The 20,702-nt window shown below is 36.5% G+C and overlaps 1 protein-coding gene across 16 annotated transcripts in view; it reads right to left on the reverse strand.

Annotated features, from left to right (window-relative positions):
• Nucleotides 1-20,702, reverse strand: part of cdkl5 (cyclin dependent kinase like 5) — a 168,465-nt gene that overhangs the window by 74,204 nt on the left and 73,559 nt on the right. For 15 of the 16 annotated variants that reach the window (XM_069889827.1, XM_069889815.1, XM_069889825.1 and 12 more), the window contains 3 exons: nt 17,965-18,101; nt 16,561-16,681; nt 3,380-3,439 (listed from right to left, as the gene is read on the reverse strand). In XM_069889827.1, the coding sequence (XP_069745928.1) occupies nt 3,380-3,439; nt 16,561-16,681; nt 17,965-18,101 (318 nt within the window). Of the gene's footprint in view, nt 1-3,379; nt 3,442-16,560; nt 16,682-17,964; nt 18,102-20,702 lie in introns of those variants that run through there. The other variant, XM_069889831.1, reaches the window with a different exon arrangement.

Here is a 20,702-nt window from a genome sequence, read left to right on the forward strand (position 1 = left end):
GAATTTATAATTGGAATTAATAATCCAGATTAATGAACCAGATGTACTTTAGCATGGACGTGATAATGCAAAGATAGGTTGGTAAATTAATTTGTGAGGAAGACAGAAGTGGACAAAATAATGTAGGCAAAGGGGAGGAATGCGAGGTTGCCTATATTAGCAGGAATATAACAAGTAAACTACAGTATTACTTAAATGGTGTGAGATGACTGCAGACTGGTGTTCAGAATGATGTTACCTTCAAAAAAGAAACACAAAGTTAGCAAGCAGGTACAGCATCCAATTGGGAAGAGATATGGGAAGAGATGCACTTACAGCTAAGAAACAAAAGTAAGTAAGCTTTGCTAGAAATGCACAGACTTTGATGAAACCACATCAGAAGTATTATATGAGGTTTTGGTTTTATTTGTTAAGATGCATTTGCATTGGAGGCAAGTGCCACACACCCGTGAGAGTCAGAATAGGAGTATAGAGCAAATGAAGTTGTGGCTGAGCAGTTGGGGCAAATGGAGGGTTTCAGATTCATAAATAATTGGGATCTCCTCTGGGGCAGAGGTGACCTGTCCAAGAGAGAGGTGACAACCTGAACCAGAGGGCATCCAATATTATGGCTGCATGATTTGCTAGATTCACCCAGAAGGCTTTCAACTAGTCTGGCATGGCATTGGGATCCAAGAAGAGAGGAATTGAAAAGGTCAAGATAGCAAGGAAGACAAAGGAAGTGCATTGAACAAGGCGATGGAGGACAAGCATTGACAGAAGATCGGTAAACTTTGTACTTATTTTAAGACAAGAAGTCTGACTGCAAAAGCCTACGAGAATAGGGCGTGGAAATGGACAGAATAATGGGATATTGTAGCCATAACAGAAACACGGTTGAAGAAGGACCAGGACTAGCAGTTCAATGTTCCAAGGCATCATAGTTACCGGTGTGATGTTGTGTGTGAGGACACACAACATCTCACTATCAGGAAGGCGCACCAGCAACTGCATTCCCTGAGAAGATTGAAGCGGGCAAGGCTACCAGCCACCATCATGTTAACCTTCTACAGGAGCTTTATTGAGAGTGTCCTGGCTGGCTAGATCAGAGTGTGGTGGCTGTTGCAGAGAAATAGATCGGAGGTCAATCCACAGGACGATAAGAGTGGCAGACAGGATCACTGGAATCTCCCTCCCCTCTATCAACGTGATCTTCTGAGATCAGCAACTGAAAATCTTTGAGGACCCCTTCCACCCTGCACACAGAATCTTTTCGCTACTCCTGTCAGGAAAGAGATAGAGGAGTATCAGACCCAGCACCACCAGGATGAGAAACAGCTTGTTCCCATCGGCAGTGAGAATGCTGAACAACCAAAGGAACTGCTCACACAAACCATCTCATATTTATGAAATAATATTTATTTATACAAATTAATACTTGTCCTGCATATGTATTACTTGTCAGCAAGTGTGTTATTTCTGGCTGTGTGCCTACGTGTTTTGAAACATGAGGAAAGTCCCCAATACAAATTACTAAAGCTCTTAACTAAAAATTTTTCATTGAGATTGCTGAATCATGTTTGCTTTCAAAGAGAGTGATCAAGTTTGGCAGTGAATAAAAAATTGATAAAATTCAAATCTGTCAAGTGGATTAAATGTAGCAGTTTGATCTTAACCTCTTACTTACAGAGGCTCTTTTTGAAAAATATTTTTATTGATTTTCACAAAAAGCATGCATATACAAAACATTTATGGAATGCATAATATTAATGACAAATTAGATAACTCACCAAACTATAAAACACATATAACACAACCATAATACAAATGGAAAATATTAAAATTCAAAAATATTATTATGCCTAGAAGTTATTAAAGTAATTCAGGAATGGTCCCCACAACATTTGAAACCTTATACTGGAATTGAGTAACCGATCTTTTCTAAACTTAAACAGGACATAATGTCCCTCAGCCATTTAGCATGAGTGGGTGGGGCAGTATCTTTCCATCTAAATAATATTGTACGTCTATCCAAGACAGATGCAAAAGACAGAATATGACATTTAATTGGAGTTAAAAGGAATATCATCTTCTCCAGTTGTACTAACAACAGAAACCAAAGGATTGGTTATAAATTTACATGAAGAATTAAAGATTAAGTTTGAAATACCACCCTTCAGTACTTTTCAAGGCTAGGATATGTCCAGAAGGCTAGTAGCCTGTATACGCCTGAGACTGTCTGATCTGGAGCAAAGCAGGCTCTGGAACTTGGAGGGGAGACAACCTAGGAACACCAGGTGCTGTAGGTTTCTGTGAGGGATGCTAGACAAAGTGGAGACTCTTTGTCTGACTTACAGAAGACAAAAGTTAAAGAATTTCATGTATGTTACATTCTAAATGTTGCATTATGTGACAATAATGGAACCTTTACCTTTATATAAATTAAAGACGCCTCTTATAGAACCATAGAATGTTACATCACATAAAATAGTCCATTCAATCCTTCTGGTCTGTGCTGACCGATAAAACTAATGTCCCACTGACCTACTCTCATTCCATAACCCTCCAAACCTCTCCTGTCCATGTATTTATCCAATTTATTTTTAAAACTCAAGATTGAAATTACATTCACTACATCAGATGGCAGCTCATTCCACACTCCTACCACTCTCTGAGTGAAAAACTTTCCCCTAATGTTCCTTTTATACCTCACTCCTTTTTGCCTAAAGCTATGTCCTCTCATATTTATCTTCCACAATATAAGTGGAAACATCCTACTCACATTTATTGTCTATACCCTTCATAATTTTGTAATCCTCTATAAAGTCTCCCCTCATCTTTTTTTCATTCCAAGGAGTAGAGTCCTAACCTGTTTAATCTTTCCCAGTAACCCTTCCCTGAAGACCCAGCAACATCTTATTAAATCTTCTCTGCACAATTTCAATCTTCTTGATACCTTGCCTGCTGCTGGGCAACCAGAACTGCCCACAACTTTCTAAGTGTGGCCTCACTAATGACTTAAATAGCTTCAACATAACATTCCAATTCCTATACTCAATACTTTGATTTATAAAGGCTAAAGAATGTTTTCTTTCCCTGGCCACATGTGATGCCATCTTCAGGAAACTATGTATATGTATTCCCAGATCTCATCTTGGCTCTTACATTTATAAGAGGCTCTTCGAACATTTTTGGTCATCTGCTTCATGATCTCCTTCCATGAATGGACAACACTTTTTTTTATTTAATACATGGCAAATTGCAATTGTACCTTAGATACATAATGGAAGCTGCTTATTTAACAACCAAAAATATTATAGCCTGAATGATGAGGATAAACTCTCTGAATCAGGTGTTAGTTTAATGTAGAAATATTGCATATAAATTGTAAAAAACTTACCAAAATCACACAATTTCAACATATCATTGTGGCTGATCAGAAGATTTTCTGGTTTGATATCTAAGGCAAAACAAATTACAGTTAGTTAACTTGGTCTTATTAAAAAAATGTAATATGACATCCAATTCTTTAAAATCACTGCATTAAATTGATCAAGAATATTGTGGAATTAATTTTTCCTCTCATCTAGAAAAGAGGAAGAATTTTTTTTAAATTTTCATTTGAGAAGAGGTGCTTCTGGAATATTTTTAGCCAAAGTCAGGTAATTTTGGTTATTAAAAATGATAAATTGGAAGTGAATTAAAAATGCCAAAACAATAAATGCAGGATCTAATTGTTAACTGTCATCCACATTATTTATTACACTAGCACATTACTGGAAAGCATATCCTTGCTGTCACAGACCCAGGACAAGGTGGTCATAGAACATAACTCAGTACAGGCCCTTAGGCCCATGATGTAGTGCTGACCAATATATATCTACCTTAAGAAAACTAAATCCTCCCTACTTCATAACCCTCTATTTTGCTTTCGTCTATGTGCCTAAGTATATCTTAAATGCGCTCACAAAGTATTAGCAAGGCAAATAAAAATTGAACAATTAAGAACAATAGTTGCAATGAAAGAGGAAACTGGTCAAATCACCTATAAGATACAAGAAATAAATAATTTTAGAAATGTTTACAAAAAATTATATCAATCAGAATCCCTGAAAGATGAAAAAGAGAAATATTTATCACAAGTTAAATTACCCATGTTAAATATGGAAGAAAAATTAGAGTTGTCTAATCCTTTTTCTGTGATACAAGTGTATGAGACTCTGATGTTATTAGAGAATAATAAAGCTCCAGGAGAAGATGGTTTTCCTCTGGAGTGTTATAAAGAATTTAAATAATTATAAACTCCTGTATTTTTGAAAGTATTAAATCAAATGAGAGAATCACATGATCTGTCAAAATATTTTTAAAAAAACAGCATTAATAAGTTATTCCTAAAAAAGGGAAAGATCCTTTACAACCTTTCTCTTATAAACCTATATCGTTATTAAATACAGATTATAAATACAGATTATAAAATTGTATCTAAATTACTAGCTAATAGATTAACTAAATATTTACCAACATTAATAAATATAGATCAAACAGGTTTTATTAAAAATAGATCTGTAGATAATATAGTTAAATTTATGAGTTTATTAAGTGCAGCACAAAAAGAAAAGAAACCAGCAGTAGCAGATGTGTTAGGCACAGAAAAAGTATTTACAGACTAGAATGGGATTTTTTTTATTGAAGATGTTTAGTACATTTGGAATTCCGGCTGTTTTTATAGATTGGATAAAAGCAAAAGCTAAAGTGGTCACAAATAGGTAAATATCAAAGTCTTTTTTATTAGAAAGATCATATATGCAAGTATGCTCGTTATCACCATTTTTTTTTGTTTTGGCCATAACCTTTGGTGAAAATAATTAGAAGAGACAATGACATTAAAGGTTTTGAGATAGACAATAGACAACATTAATTAGTTTATCTGCAGATGGTGTTACAGTCTATTTAACAAAACCAGAAATATCATTGTGCAAATTAAATGTAAGATTAGTCGAATATGGTTTAGTATAAGGTTATAAAGTAAATGTTGATAAGAGTGAAATGATGCCTATGGTTGATATGGATTATACATGAAGTTTTTTAAAAAAAATTAAAAGTCACTGTATATGTGTGAAAAAGAAATAGTGTATATCATGGCTAATGTGATTTATGGTGTGAAAAATAAAAAATTTAAAAAAAAAAAAAATTTAAAAAAATTACAAAATTTAAATGGCAAAAAGAAGCAATTACCTATGTTAATTCAGTAATAAAAATAAATAGAGATTTAAATTATTTATTTAAATTGAATTACATATTACTATTAAAAAAATTGAGGAATAACTTTAATAGGATGAGTAAATTGTGTCAAGATGAACATTTTTCCAAGAATACAGTATTTATTTCAATCACTACCCATCCCGATATCAGAGAAGTTTTTCCAAGAGATAAATAAAAATATAAGGAAATTTATTTGGAGAGATAAAATGCCAAGAGTAGCTCTGGAAAGACTGACTTGGTAATTTGAACAAGGAGGATTAAGATTACCCCCCCAAATTTTAAATATTAATACAAAGCAGCCAAATTAAGATTCTTTTCCTCCTGTTATCAAATTGGAGTAAAAGCAGCATGGATTCATATTGAAATGAATAAAATAGGAGAAATCAACCCAGAGTATTTTTGTATAAATGAAATAATGAGTTATTGAAAAAGAAAGCAGAAGTACCAATATTAAAGCATTTGCTTAAGGTAGGAAATATGGAAAGAGGAATTAAAAATTATCAAATACCAAAGATATTGTTAAAACAAAATTAGCTTCTTTTACTTTGAATAATCCTTTTTTAATATCTGGTAAAGGTATACAGAAAATGAAAGATTTTTTTTAATGATTTTTTAACAAATCAAAGAGAAATAGGAAATACCATATAATACAATTTTTTTATACTATCAAGTGAAAATATATTTAAAAGGGAAATGGGAGTGTGAGTTTAAGACTGCCGGAACAGAGTCAATTTGAATATTTAATTACAGATACAGTTATTGAGAAATTTATTACAATTTTGTATATAAAATTACAACAATACTAAGGAAAAAAAAGAATTAAATAAATCAAAACAAAGATGGAAAAAAGATCTAAATATACAAATTCAAGAAGTTTGGTCAAGATTGTGCCAAGAGACAATTATTATTAGATTTCAAATGGTACAATATAATTTTCTACCTTAATTTTTTTATATTCCATATAAAAAAAGGATTAAACTCAAATTATTCTGATAAATATTTTAGATGTAATAAGGAAGTAGGGACCTTTGTACACTCAGTTTGGTCAGTGGAAAAATTTTAGAAAGATTTTGAGTATTTTGTGACAGATTATGTTGTGTTTGTATTGTATATAGATATGTTTTTGGGAGATAAATTGGGGCAGGTTTTTTAGTGTAGGTCACATACAAACATTTTAAAACAGATCTTATTTAAAAGACTAGACATGTCAGCCCCAGAGCATTTGCAAGAGTTTTGGAGAGTGTCCAAGAGACTTCACTAATGGATTGTTGTTTACAAAAAGACAACAAATGAAATAACTTATTGGAGCTGCAGCCTGTCTGGAATGGAACTTGCCATTCTAAGAGGGTCATGTGGTTTTGCAAGCAGAGAGAGTCAAACAGGCTTCTTCTCTGTGAGAGAGAGAGAGAGAGATCGGTTCTACAGTTTGACATTCAGCAGCAGCAGCTAGGACTGGAACAGGATATGGTGGCAAGCTTGTGGAAAACCCCATTTTGAAGACAGGTTGTGAGTAATTAGTTCAGCCTATTCAAATGCTTTGTGGTTCATGCAAGAGGAGAGGACTGGCTGTCCAATTTTTCATTTGAAATAAGAGAAAAAAGAATCTCTTTCTTTCAGATCACCACAGAGTTCATCATCTGGAGATCCCTAATGGGGCAAGTTTCTTCAGAAAGACCCTAAGTGGCTGATTAAAAGGAATCAGTTGTGGTGTCCAGCGAACAAAAAATCTCTCTGAAAACCGACAAGAACCTTCCTGAGCAGTAACCATTTACCTTTCAAGAATTAAAGTCTGGTGAACTTTATAAATGTTAAATTTTGTGTACAGTATAAGAATTGCCTGCAACCAATGAACTTGGAGGAATGAGAAGTGAGATTGGACTGTGAGTCAAAGAACTTTACTGAACTCACACACACATTACATACAGAATTAGGTTAGTTAATTCAGTAGTGATAAGTGTGATTCTGTTTACATGTTTAAAGATAATTAAAAGCAACTTGGTGAATATCTATTGCTGCTGGGTTTATGGGTCCTCTGGGCTCTTAACAATATTATTAGGACAAATTATGAAGATAAAAATACAAAAGGATCCAATAATATTTTTACTTGGTAACATATATGAAGAAGATGTGAAATTGAAGTTGGATAAATATCAAGAAAATTTTCTTATAGCAATAGCGGTAGCAAAAAAAATGTGTAGCAGTGACGTGGAAAACAGAAAATTTTATAATGATGGACAGATAGAACACTGAAATACAAAATTGTATACGATTAGAAAAAGTTACTTATAATTTAAGAAATCAGATTGGGAATTTTTATAAGATTTGGAAACTAAATTAATTAAAAACCCATCCACATCATCCATTCCTCTCAAACAATAATCAAGAGATACAATAGTTATATCAAGAGAATATGATTAATGATTAATAAATAGTCTAGATGTTTTCTTTTTTTTTCTCCTGGGTGGGAGGGGGTTTTGGGGGAAAAATATAAAAAAATTTGTATAATCTTGTATTGAATAATATTTTATTATCTATAAATAATTGAATAATTGTTTGGTCTTGATGCAAGTGATAAATAAAATTTTCAAAAAAAAGGGAGAATCCTGGGAATTATAGACTAGTGAGTTGTCAGAACTATGCAAACTATTGGAGAGGATTCTTAAGGATAGGATCTATGATCATTTGGAGAAGTACAGTCTACTCAAAGATAGTCAGCATATGAAGGGAAGGCCATGCCTCACGAGCCTAATTGAGTATTTTTGAAGAGGTAACAAAATAAATTGATGAGGGTAGGGCGGTAGATGTGGTCTATATTGATTTTAACAAGACATCTGATAAGATCCCCCATGAGAGACTCGTTCAGAAAGTCATGAGATCAATGGAACTTTGCTGAATGGATAAAAATTTGGCTTGCAGGTAGAAAGCAGAGTAGTAGTGGAAGGAAAGTATGCTGCCTGGAGGTCAGTGACTAGTGGAGTACCCCAAGGATCCATTCTGGGATTCCTGCTCTTTATGATTTTTTTTATAAATGATCTGGATGAAGGATGGGTCAGTAAGTTTGCAGATGATACGAAGGTTGGAGGAGTTGTGGATAGAGGTGAAGGTTGACGAAGGTTACAAGAGGAGATAGACAGGATGCAGAGTTGGGCAGAAAAGTGGCAGATGGAGTTCAATCTGGATAAGTGTGAGGCGATGCATTTTGGAAGGACAAACCAGAAGGCAGAGTATAGGGTTAATGGTCAGTTAGTTAAGCGTGTGGATGAACAGAGGGACCTTGGGGGGTACAAATCCATGCATCCCTCGAGGTCACTCCATAGGTTGATACGATAATTAAAATGGCCTATGGGATGCTGGGATTCATTAATAGGGGGATTGATTTCAAGAGTAGAGAGGTCATGTTGCAACTCTACAAATCTTTGGTGAGACCATACTTGGAGTACTGTGTTCAGTTCTAGTCATCTCATTATAGGAAGGATGTGGAAGCTATGGAGAAGGTGCAGAGGAGATTTACCAGGATGTTATCTGGACCATCGCCTTCCCAAGATCGTGTTATATGGCGAGCTCTCCACTGGCCACCGTGACAGAGGTGCACCAAAGAAAAGGTACAAGGACTGCCTAAAGAAATCTCTTGGTGCCTGCCACATTGACCACCGCCAGTGGGCTGATATCGCCTCAAACCGTGCATCTTGGCACCTCACAGTTTGGCGGGCAGCAACCTCCTTTGAAGAAGACCGCAGAGCCCACCTCACTGACAAAAGGCAAAGGAGGAAAAACCCAACACCCAACCCCAACCAACCAATTTTCCCCTGCAGCCGCTGCAACCGTGTCTGCCTGTCCCGCATCGGACTTGTCAGCCACAAACGAGCCTGCAGCTGACGTGGACTTATACCCCCTCCATAAATCTTCGTCCGCGAAGCCAAGCCAAAGAAAGAAGAAGATCTGGATTGTAAAATAGGTCTTATGGGGAAAGGTTAGCAGAGCTGGGACTTTTCTCTTTGGAGTGTAGGAGGATGAGCAGACTTAATAGTTTGCATATCACTGATGTAAGCCTCACTGGTCAATAGTTCCCAGGATTCTATGTTACCGTTTTTTTAAACAAGGACCCCACATTTGCCATACTCCAGTCATTTGGCACCTTCCCTGTGGACAAGGACAATACAAAGATAATTGTCAATGCCACAACAATCTCTGTCCTCTATTTCTATAACAACCTGAGGTTTATCTCATCCAGTTCTGGTACTTATCAATCCTCATGTTTTTAAAAAGATCTAGCACTTCCTCTTTCTTAATCTCAATTTGGCCCAGCAGATAAGCTTGTTCTATTCTGAACTCATCTTGACCAAATTCCTTTTCTCTGGTGAATACTGAAGCAAAATATTCATTTAGGACCTCTCCAACCTCCTCTGCCACCAGGCACATGTTGCCTCCTTTACTCTTCAGTGGTCCTACCTTCACTCTCATCATCCTTCTGTTTGTCACGTCTCCATAGAACACTGAGTTTTCCTGAATTGTACTTGCCAAGTCCGGCTCATGCCCCCTTCTAGCTCTTCTAAGTCTTTTTTTTCTGGCTACTTTATAATTCTCATGAGCTCTTCCTGTTTTTTCACTTCCTAAATGTATGCTTTCTTCTTCTTAACTAGCTACTTCACCTGTTTTGTCAACTACAGTTATTTTTTTCCAACAATCTTTTCCCTGTTTAAGTGGGACAAACCTATCCAGAACCCCGTACAAGTTATTCCTAAAAATCTTCTACATTATTCAGTGCTTTCTCCCAAGGACATCTGTTCCCAATTTACTCCCCCAAGTCCTGCCTCATCCCTTTTCCAATCAAACACTTTACCATTTTGTCTGCTTTTCCCTAATCCATAGCTATCCCAAAGCTCAGGGAGTTGTGGTCACTATAACCTAAATACTCCCCCACTGAGATATCTGTCATCTGACCAGGTTTATTACCCAGTACTAAATCCAGCATGGACCCCCCTCTAGTCAGCTGATGCACATACTGAGTCAGGAATCCTTCTTAGACACATCTGACAAATTCTGCCCCATCTATCTCTCTTGCAGTAAGAGGGTGCAAATCAATATTTAACCATTCAAAAACCTGCCTACTTACCTGTTCGTTAGTGTTCCAAGGTCTATTTGGGGCCTTTAGACTACACCCAATATAGTGAATGCTTCCTTCCTATTTCTGACTTCCACCCACACCGACTCAGTAGACATTCCCTCCACAGCATTCCCCTCTCCCCCTTTAAGTTTCCATTCTATCCCTTTTAAAACATCTAAACTTTGGTACCTGTCTCAGTCTATCCTGTCCTTGCATCAGCCAAGTCCCTGTAACGACCACAACATTTTAATTCCATATGCAGATTCATGGTGTAATTTCATCTCCTTTATTCCTTATACTTCTTACATTGAAATAGACATATTTCAAATCTTACAATTGACTACATTTATCCTTTCTCCCCTACCTGTCCTTCCTTATAAATGCGAGACAATGCATCATAGTTTCCACCTTCTGCTCTATTATCTGCCCTCACATTCTGGTTGCTATCCTCCTGCCAAATTAGTTTAAACTCTCCACAACAGTTCTAGCAAACCTGCCCACCAGGATAATGGCTGCCCGCCAGGATAATGGTCACCCACCAGGATAATGGTCGCCCACCTGGATAATGGTCGCTCACCTGGATAATGGTTGCCCACCTGGATAATGGTCGCCCACCAGGATAATGGTCGCCCACCTTCAGGTGCAGCTATCCTTTTTGTACAGGTCATACCTTTCCCAGAAGAGATCCCAGTAATCCACAAATCTGAACCCTTGCCCCCTGCACCAACTCTTCAGCCATGCATTCATTTGCCATAACTTCCTATAAATACCCAAACTGATGCATAACATAGGCAGCAACCCTGAAATTACCACCATTGAGGTCCTACTTTTCAGCTTCCTTCCAGGACCTCATCCCTACTCTTACCTACATCAGTGGTACCAACGATGACCAAAACATCTGGCTGCTCACCCTCCAGCTTCAGAATGCTGTGGACTTGATCCGAGATGTCTCTGACCCTGACACCTGCGAGGCAACATATGGTAGTCTTCATCTTGTTCCCAGAACCACCTACTTATGTGCCCAACTATTGAATCCCAAATCACTATAGCTCTCCTCTTCTACCTCCTTTCACTTCTTAGCCAAAGGGCCACATTCTGTGCCAGAGACCTGACCACTACGATTTGTCCCTGGTAGATCTTCCCCCTCAACAGTATCCAAAACATTATAAATTATGATACCTACATTAAAACTGAAAGATGCCTATTCAAATAACTCATCCAGAAACAGAAAATGCTGGACATACTAAGCAGGTCAGGCAGCACTTTTAAATGGAAACAACCTGAAACTTGTTCCAAGAGTCCCCTTGAATTTTGACACAAATTGTGATTGGAAATATTAAATTTCAAACTTTTTTTTAATAGGACTGCAAAACAGGAAACATTCAGTTTCATTTTCTTTCTTCTTCAATAATTTTTATTAACTGGTTGATACTTGGTCACCCAGCAGATAGGATAGTGGTTCTCAACCGTTTCTCCACATGTCTTTCTTTCTCTGGCTTGGCTTCGCGGATGAAGATTTATGGAGGGGTAATGTCCACGTCAGCTGCAGGCTCGTTTGTGGCTGACAAGTCCGATGTGGGACAGACAGACACGGTTGCAGCGATTGCAAGGGAAAATTGGATGGGTTGGGGTTGGGTGTTTCCTCCTTTGTCTTTTGTCAGTGAGGTGGGCTCTGCAGTCTTCTTCAAAGGAGGTTGCTGCCCGCCGAACTGTGAGGCGCCAAGACGCACAGTTTGAGGCGATATCAGCCCACTGGCGGTGGTCAATGTGGCAGGCACCAAGAGATTTCCTTAGGCAGTCCGTGTACCTCTTCTTTGGTGCACCTCTGTCTCGGTGGCCAGTGGAGAGCTCGCCATATAACACGATCTTGGGAAGGCGATGGTCCTCCATTCTGGAGATGTGACCTACCCAGTGCAGTTTGATCTTCAGCAGCGTGGATTCGATGCTGTCGGCCACTGCCATCTCGAGTACTTTGACGTCCTGTTTTGCGGAAACTGACAAAATGTTTGGCCTGGAAGTCAGGCTGAAGAAAACTGAGGTCCTCCATCAGCCAGCTCCCCACCATGACTACCAGCCCCCCCCACATCTCCATCGGACACACAAAACTCAAAATTGTTAACCAGTTTACCTATTTCGGCTGCACTATTTCATCGGATGCAAGGATCTACAACGAGATAGACAACAGACTTGCCAAGGCAAATAGCACCTTTGGAAGACTACACAAAAGTGTCTGGAAAAACCAACTGAAAAACCTCACAAAGATTAGCGTATACAGAGCCGTTATCATACCCACACTCCTGTTTGGCTCCGAATCATGGGTCCTCTACCGGCATCACCTACAGCTCCTAGAACGCTTCCATCAGCGTTGTCTCTGCTCCACTCATGTACTACTTTAAGTAATCCCTTACTAACTATTACGAGCTCCCGTTTTAGTAAAATGAGATTATCACTATAAGGCATAGTATAGACAGGAGGAACTGAATGGTTAGTTAGCATTTAACATTTCACACAAGCACCATCTCAAGTCAGAGCCCAGCAACAATTCAATATATTGGAAAAACTGAGGGAAGGCTTGCCACAGTTGGTTCTAGAATTCGATACATTTGCATAGACATTGTGATTTTGCAAAGGGAGAACCATGCTGACTGCTGAAGAGAAGCTGCTTTTTGAAGCAACTCTTTTGGCCAGCCATTTTTGTGGAATTCAGAGCAAAGCATGCTCTGTGAATGACTGGGTCTTTTCAGTGGATTGACCTGTGCCAAGAAGGTTTTTGGGAAGCAAAGTGCTTTGTTTTGATTGTGACTAACAGTGGAAGTCACTTGTAGAGACTGCTTCATTTTAAATGTTATGATCGATGCCAGGATCTTGGAAGCTTAGTGGAGGCTGCCCAGTTCGAGCCTTGCCTACAAAATTACCAGGAGTGTTGTGACCACAGCTCATGTGTATGGACATTTCCAGAAAGGCCACGCAAGAAGAATTCGTAAGTCTGGAGCAACCACAACTCCAGTCTTCCCAACAGTTCAACATTAATTCTGGGCATCAAATTTTAAAGGCCTATGCTTCAACACTGAAATTAAAAGACTGAACTGAAGTAACTTGCTGGATTTTGGCCTGGACTGTAATGGTTTGGGTACATCTCACACACATACACTAGACATCTGCGCATAGCAAGAATAGATTTAATGTTAAGGATAGTTTAAAGGTTAAGACTATAGCTTAAAATTAGTGTTTTGAAATGAAATACTGTTTGGTTCATTGCCTATTGTTGCTCATTATATGAGGTTTGTAACAAACCACAAGGCACCTATGGCATACTATGTTGGGTAAAAAAGGGATGAGAAGCACTGACAGGACAATTTATAATAATTTTTTATTTTAACAGCTCACTGAAGAAATGACTCCAAGAATGCACATCAAATGTCTTTATTTTAAATTGACAAAATGCCTTCATTTCATCAATCTTGCAGTTCATTTTAAAGAAAGACATTCATGATGGAGACATTATTCAAACTTAAAGACTGACAAGAAGACTGCTATCCATAAGCTAATAAAGCATCTTCAATCTGAATGTTAACTATGTTTCTCTTTCCATGGACATTGCATAACTTGCTGAGTATTTCTGGCGCTTTCTAGTTTTATGACAGATTGCAGCAACTGCAGTTTCTTTAATTTCCTCACACAGAAACTATTCAGTTTGCATAAATATCCATGGAACACCTTTTTAAAATTATATTTGGTCACAGATTCTTCAAAGTTCTCTCAAGCTGAGCAGATGATTATTTAAGCAAAAATTATATGATTAAAAACTGCCTTGTTTTCATTTCAGGCTGAAGTTGAGAAATGAAAATTATAAACATAAAAATGTTTATAATTACGATAGTTTTATGCATATAACGAGTGCATTATATGCATTTTTTTTTACAAGATGGGTAACCCACCACGTTATCTGCGTGTGCGTACTATACAAGAATTAATTTTTTTTTTTTACACGTTGAAACAACACACACAATTTATAGCAGGCATGGAAAAGTCACAACTTCAATAAACAACGTACACAATTTATAGTGGGGTGGAAAAGTAGTAGCGGCAATAAAACAACGTACACAATTTATAGCGGGCATAGGAAAGTAGTAGTGGCAATAAACAATGTGCACAATTTATAGCAGGCATGAGAAAGTCACACCAGCAATAAACAACTTGCACAATTTATAGGGAGCATGGGAAAGTCCCACCGGCAATAAACAACGTGCATAATTTATAGCGAGCAAGGGAAAGTCGCACCAGCAATACACAACATGCTCAATTTATACCGAGCATGGGAAAGTAATAGCAGCAATGAAACACACGCATAGAATTTACAGACAAACGTAGGAATTGGGTACATACAAAATGGCAAAATTCAAAATTTTGATCTTGGCAGTCTCAGGAATATCTCTAGCCTGAGTGCCATGGTATTCCGAGAAACAGGATATTCTAGCTAGGGCACTGCACCTTATCAATGTTAATTGCCAAGACCCATCCCATGAGGGAGATTAACATATCAAGTGCCTCTCAGACAGACCATCCAAGAGGATCATCTACATAATGGGTGATTGACACTTCTGGGGGGAAGTTGAATGGGTTGTACATTGCGGGAGATGAACTGTGGTAGATAGTGGGACTATGGAATGTATATTGTCTCCTGTCACAAGTAAATGCAAATAGAATACTATACCTGCACAGTATATGCATGTGCTCGCCATATTAGAATATTTTTACATTAAAATTTTTTGTGCATTATATACGTGAAAATATGGTACTGCTTCAGTTTGAAAAAAAAATACAGAAACATGAGCCAGTCACTAGTATCAGTATCTCAGTTCAATACCTGACGTAGAACTAACAACAGATTATGATGTAGTGGATTTAATCTCTGTCTGTCCCAAGAATGGTAATCAAATCCAAGTATCAGCACAGCATAAACATCACAAATGTCCTTAAAACCTAGGCTTGGGACGAAGCAGAGTGGAAAAAGAAAATCACACAGAAATTGCCTTTCTTCTTCTGCCTTTTGATTATGACTGGACAATATCGGTGGATTAACTCAAGTTCAGTGATATTTCCTGCAACTACAATAAAATATAACCTATGACAATGCTGTCTGGAGAATGAATCCAGGCCGACAAAATGTGTTATTTGTATATAAGGGTGGAAGTGAGAATTTATCATGTCTGTGCAAAACGAGACAGGGAATTGTGACAGATTATATCATATTTTATATTGTTTATAGATATGTTTTTCAAGGAGATAGATTGTGGGGGTAGTGTAGGTCATAAACAAACACTTCACAAAACAGAACTCATTAAAAATGCCAGAGCTTGGATCAAGCCAGACAGTCCAGGCTCCAAGTGTCTTTGCAAAAACTTTGAAGACTGCCTGTAGAGACTTCACAAGTAGGTGTTAATTGGACATGCTGTGGAGTAATGGATTATTGTTTTGAAAGTAGCAGATGAACTGACTCAGAAGATCGGGTCCAGTGCTGCAATCTGTCTGGTTGCAGTTTACTGCTTTAAGAAGATCATGTGGTTTTGCAAGCTGAGAAAGAGACAATTCTGTGCACAGTGTAAGAATTGCCTGATGCCAGTGAACTTGAAGGAATGAGAAGTAAGATTGGACTGTGAATCAAAGAACTATTCTGAACTTGTACACAGTACATACATGTGTGCTTAGAATTAGAAGGGGGATAAGTTAGGTTAAGTTAAAGTTAATAGTAATAAGTAAAATTTTATCCTGTTTTTATGTTTAAAGAAAATTTAAAATGACTTTTGTTTTAGTATCCATTTGTCTTGGTGAATTTCTATTGCTGTTGGGTTTTGGAGTCCTCTGGGCCCATAACAGAAGGGAGAGACAAAGTCGGGGGAAGGTGACAAAGGAAGGAGTTGGGGAATGTTAAACAAAAGCAATAGAAGTTGATACCATCTGGTTGGAGGTAGTCCAGTTGGAAGATAAGGTGTTGTTCCTCTAATTTGTGAGTGATTTCAGTCTGGCAGTGCATGAGACCATGGAAATTAGATGGGGAATTGAAATGGGTGGCCACTGGGAGGACCACACTAATTTTAATTTATCCTTCATAACCAGTACAAAAGTATGTACTTCAATGTAGATGACAAAGATGAGGATGCATTTCTTGTTGTCGAAACAAACTACATCACAGCTATAGATATTGAAATAGTTACCTCGATGAACAATATCATTCTTGTGGCACCAATGAATTGCTTTGATTAACTGATAGATATAATTCCGCACTTTTTCAGGTTGAACACCATTTGGCATTTCTTCAAGTAGTTCAAGCATATTCTGGAAACGAAAACAGAAATGTTTGTTTTATCGCATCATAGAAGAATTTAACTTTGCCTAGTAGACGTACTATAAAGCACATTCTATAAAATACGAGAACACATACCTGCACTTGAAAATTAAATATTGTAGAGTATTTTTTGTAGTAAAATTAAGTATTTTCACACAGATCATAGCATCAATACGTTCACCGAATTAAATAAATTATTTTGACACATATTAGTATTGCAGGACATGACCCTACATTCAAATTAAAATTGATGCATTTCATTCAAAGATTAAATATTCCAAATTTTTTTTGTCCTCTCTTCTAAATTGACATGTTATATTCAGCTTTCACTCACTTGGAACTCAGAAACTCTTTGGCTAAAGAGACATTTGTTATGTCAACTTCAACAGCAGTGTAAAAAAGTACTGATATCAAAACCAAGGCTAATCCAATCCTAGCATCTTAGGTATCACCAATTTAATTTTAACCTCCAGCTCCCTTGACTTAAAGATCTGGAATTCTCACAACATTCTTTGAATCCTTCCACTTTTGGCAAAATGTTGAGGGTTGTAGATGGCTTGATAATATTCCTGTGATGCACTGCTGTGGGAGAACAGCAGCCATCATCAAGGATCCGCATCACCCAGGACATGCTCAGTTTTCACTGCTTCCTAAAGAGGTATAGGTGCCACAAGACTCATTACCACCAGGTTCAGGAATAGATGCTACCATCCAACATTAGACTCCTGAACAACAAACTCACTTATTTAAGGACCCTTACTTTGCACATTATTCATAATTGAATACTATTTATTTTTGACAGTTTGTTTAATTTCTTTCTTCATTTTTATTTCCCTCTTTTGTATACATATCTTTTCTTGATTGTTTTTTTGTAGAAATTCTGCCCGGCTCACAGGAAAATAGAATCTCAGGGTTGTGATATAATGTATATACTCTGACAACAAATCTGAACTTTCAACTTTGATAACACCAACAAATGTCAATGATAATGGAAGGAAGTGATTACATATAGGAATTAAGTTTTTTTTTATCTCAGCTCAAAGAAAACAGAGGCACTTTATTACCTCAATTAGTACTTTAGATGTCATTTCCTAATCCAGTAGCCAAAGACAGAAGCTACAGTCTAGGACCATCGCATTCTGCAGAGATGACAACCGTATCACACAATGTAGTTGCATATCATACATTTGAGAGAACCTTTCTCCTGCCATGTGAATCCAGCTCTAAAATCATGCAGAAAGTCTCTAGTTCAGAAACTTCACATATCACTGACCTTCTCTACATATTCAAACACTAAATATAGCTTTCCTCTTCTTCGAAAAGCCTCCTTAAGTTCAACAATATTTTCTTGCTTTAGAGTACGGAGCATTTTAAGCTCTCTCAATGTTGTCTCCTTGACTTCTTCATTTTCTGGGAATAAACATATAAAACATAATTAAATAGCACATAGTTTCCTTTCAGAAATGTTAATCAAATCAAATGTTTACCATTTCCTTTAAATGAATATGAATTTAATTGCCCAAGTACACAAAAAATATTGTTTCTTCCTTCCCTTCAAAATGGAACTTCCATCCCTTTCACTCAAAGGAGAAAGAGAATTCCAAGAATGACGCCTCACCATGATACAGTCAAATCCCTGGTATCAGGCCCCTATGGGGATTGGTAGATGCTGGATAAGTCCCTGTGAGTCATATGGGAGAGCAGGGATTGGGGTTCAAAAGAGTGAGAAGGGAGCTTGGGAATTGGGGACACAGTGAGTCAGAGGGAGTGCTGAAAATATCAACTTGTGGGCCATCCAAATACTTTTAAATAATCAGATAGTGGGTTATCAAAGTTTAAGTGATTTTATCAAAATTTGCTTCAAATGTCTCTGCCCTACTACTTATTTGGAATTAATCTTAATGTCAGAAAATTGATGCAAGTTATTTTGCAATCATCATCCCATTATTGACTTCAAGAACATTTTTTCTAAACCAGTTAACAGTTCCCACATCAATAACTTCAACAAGCTACTCTCCTTAGCCTTGGAATAGAATTTATACAACACAAGAAAATGGGAGTTAAGAACATATGAAATTAAAAAGGGATTGGGTTAGACATGTAGTGTCTTCTTCATTTAATTCTAAGGCAAGAGGTGTGACAATTTTAATTTAAAAAAAATCTTCCAATTAAAATACACAATGTTGTGACAGATCCAGCAAGGAGATATGTAATGGTACATTGCCAAATATTTTCTGAATTGTGGACTTTTTTAAAACCTGTATGCTCCAAATACTGATGACAAGAAGTTTATTCAAGAAACATTTTTTAATCTAGTAGAGGCACATAAGAATATTTTAATAGGAGATTTTAATTTTTGTTTAGATCCGTTGTTAGATAGATCTATTCGAGTAAAGAGGGGAACAAAAGCAGCTGAAGCTGCAATTTAATAGATATATGGAGGAGGATTCATTCAAGAGAGAAAGATTATTCATTTTATTCAAGTAGATATGATTCCTGTTCTAGAATTGTTTTTTTTTTAATCTTGGCACAAATGGATTCTTGAAGCTGATTATAAAGTGAGGATTTTATCTGAAAATTCCCCTTTGTTGATAACGATGGAAATACCTTAAAAGAAAAAGACTATTTATAGATGGATATTGATTTCTTTATTACTGAAAAAAGATTTTTGTGAGTTTGTATGAACACAAATTCAGACATTTTGTGATGCAAATTTGAACTGGTAAATGTTGAGTTTATTATATGGGAAGCTTTAAAAGTGTACTTAAGAGGCTAAATTATAAGTTTTACTTCTAAAATTAAAAAGGACTATATGAGAGAGATTGGTCAATTAGAAAGAGAAATAATGGTTTTGGAAAAGGATTTTCAAAAACAGGGCTCTGAAAATAAACATAAACAATTAATTAACAAAAAACTGGAGTATAATAAATAGCAAACATAAAACTAAGAAAGCAATTATAAGAAAAAACAAAGATATTATGAATTAGGTGAATTGGCAATTAAAGGCAGATAAGACCTCGAGAATAATCAATGCAATTAAAAATACTAACATAGCCACTTACAAGCCTCAAGAAATAAATGAATCATTTAAAATGATATCATTCGGAATCTTTAAAAGATAAAAATAAGATAGATAATTATTTATCACAGATAATGTTGACTTTTCTAAGTTTGGAAGAGCAGAATGAGCTGAATGTTCCTTTTATAGAGGTAGAGGTGAGGGAAGCCATGGGTTCATTAGAGAGTAATAAATCCCCAGGAGAAGATGGATTTCTGCCTGAATTCTAAAAAGAATTTACAGATTTATTAATTCCTATTTTTATGCAAGTATTAGATCAGGCTATGGAAATCCATACCCTCCCAGAATCACTTCGATGGCAATAATTACAGTGATTCCTAAAAAGGATAGAGATCCTTTAAAACCCTCATTTTATAGACCTAGTTCATTATTAAATGCAGATTATAAAATTGTTGCAAAAATTTTGGTAAATAGATTGACTAAACTGCTGCCTGAATTAACAGATAGGGATAAAACAGGTTTTGTAAAAAAGAGACAGTCATCAGAAAATATAGCTAGATTAGTTAGTATAATTAATTTAATGCCAAAAAAAATGAGCTGATTTGAGTGTGCCGTGGATTTAGATGCAGAAAAAGCATTTGATAGATTGGAATTGGATTTTTTTTTGTTTAAGTTGTTGGAAAAATTTGGATTTGGATTGGATTTTGTAAATTGGATTTGGGCACTATAATAATCCTAAAAATAAAGTAGTGACTAATGCACAAACATCTACACCATTTCAATTAGCTAGGTCAATTAGCTAGCAGACAAGGATGCCCTTTGTTTATTTTAGCAATAGAACCTCTTGCTCAAGCAATTCGGAGTGATTTTGAAATTAAGGGATTTAGGGTAGATCAAGAAAAACATAAAATTAGTTTATTTGCTTATGATGTTTTAATATATTGGACTGAACCTGAGACATCTTTATGAAAATTATATGTTAAATTGGAAGA

The sequence above is a fragment of the Narcine bancroftii genome, chromosome 7 (assembly GCF_036971445.1).
Source record: "Narcine bancroftii isolate sNarBan1 chromosome 7, sNarBan1.hap1, whole genome shotgun sequence".
In the NCBI taxonomy this organism is placed as follows: domain Eukaryota; kingdom Metazoa; phylum Chordata; class Chondrichthyes; order Torpediniformes; family Narcinidae; genus Narcine; species Narcine bancroftii.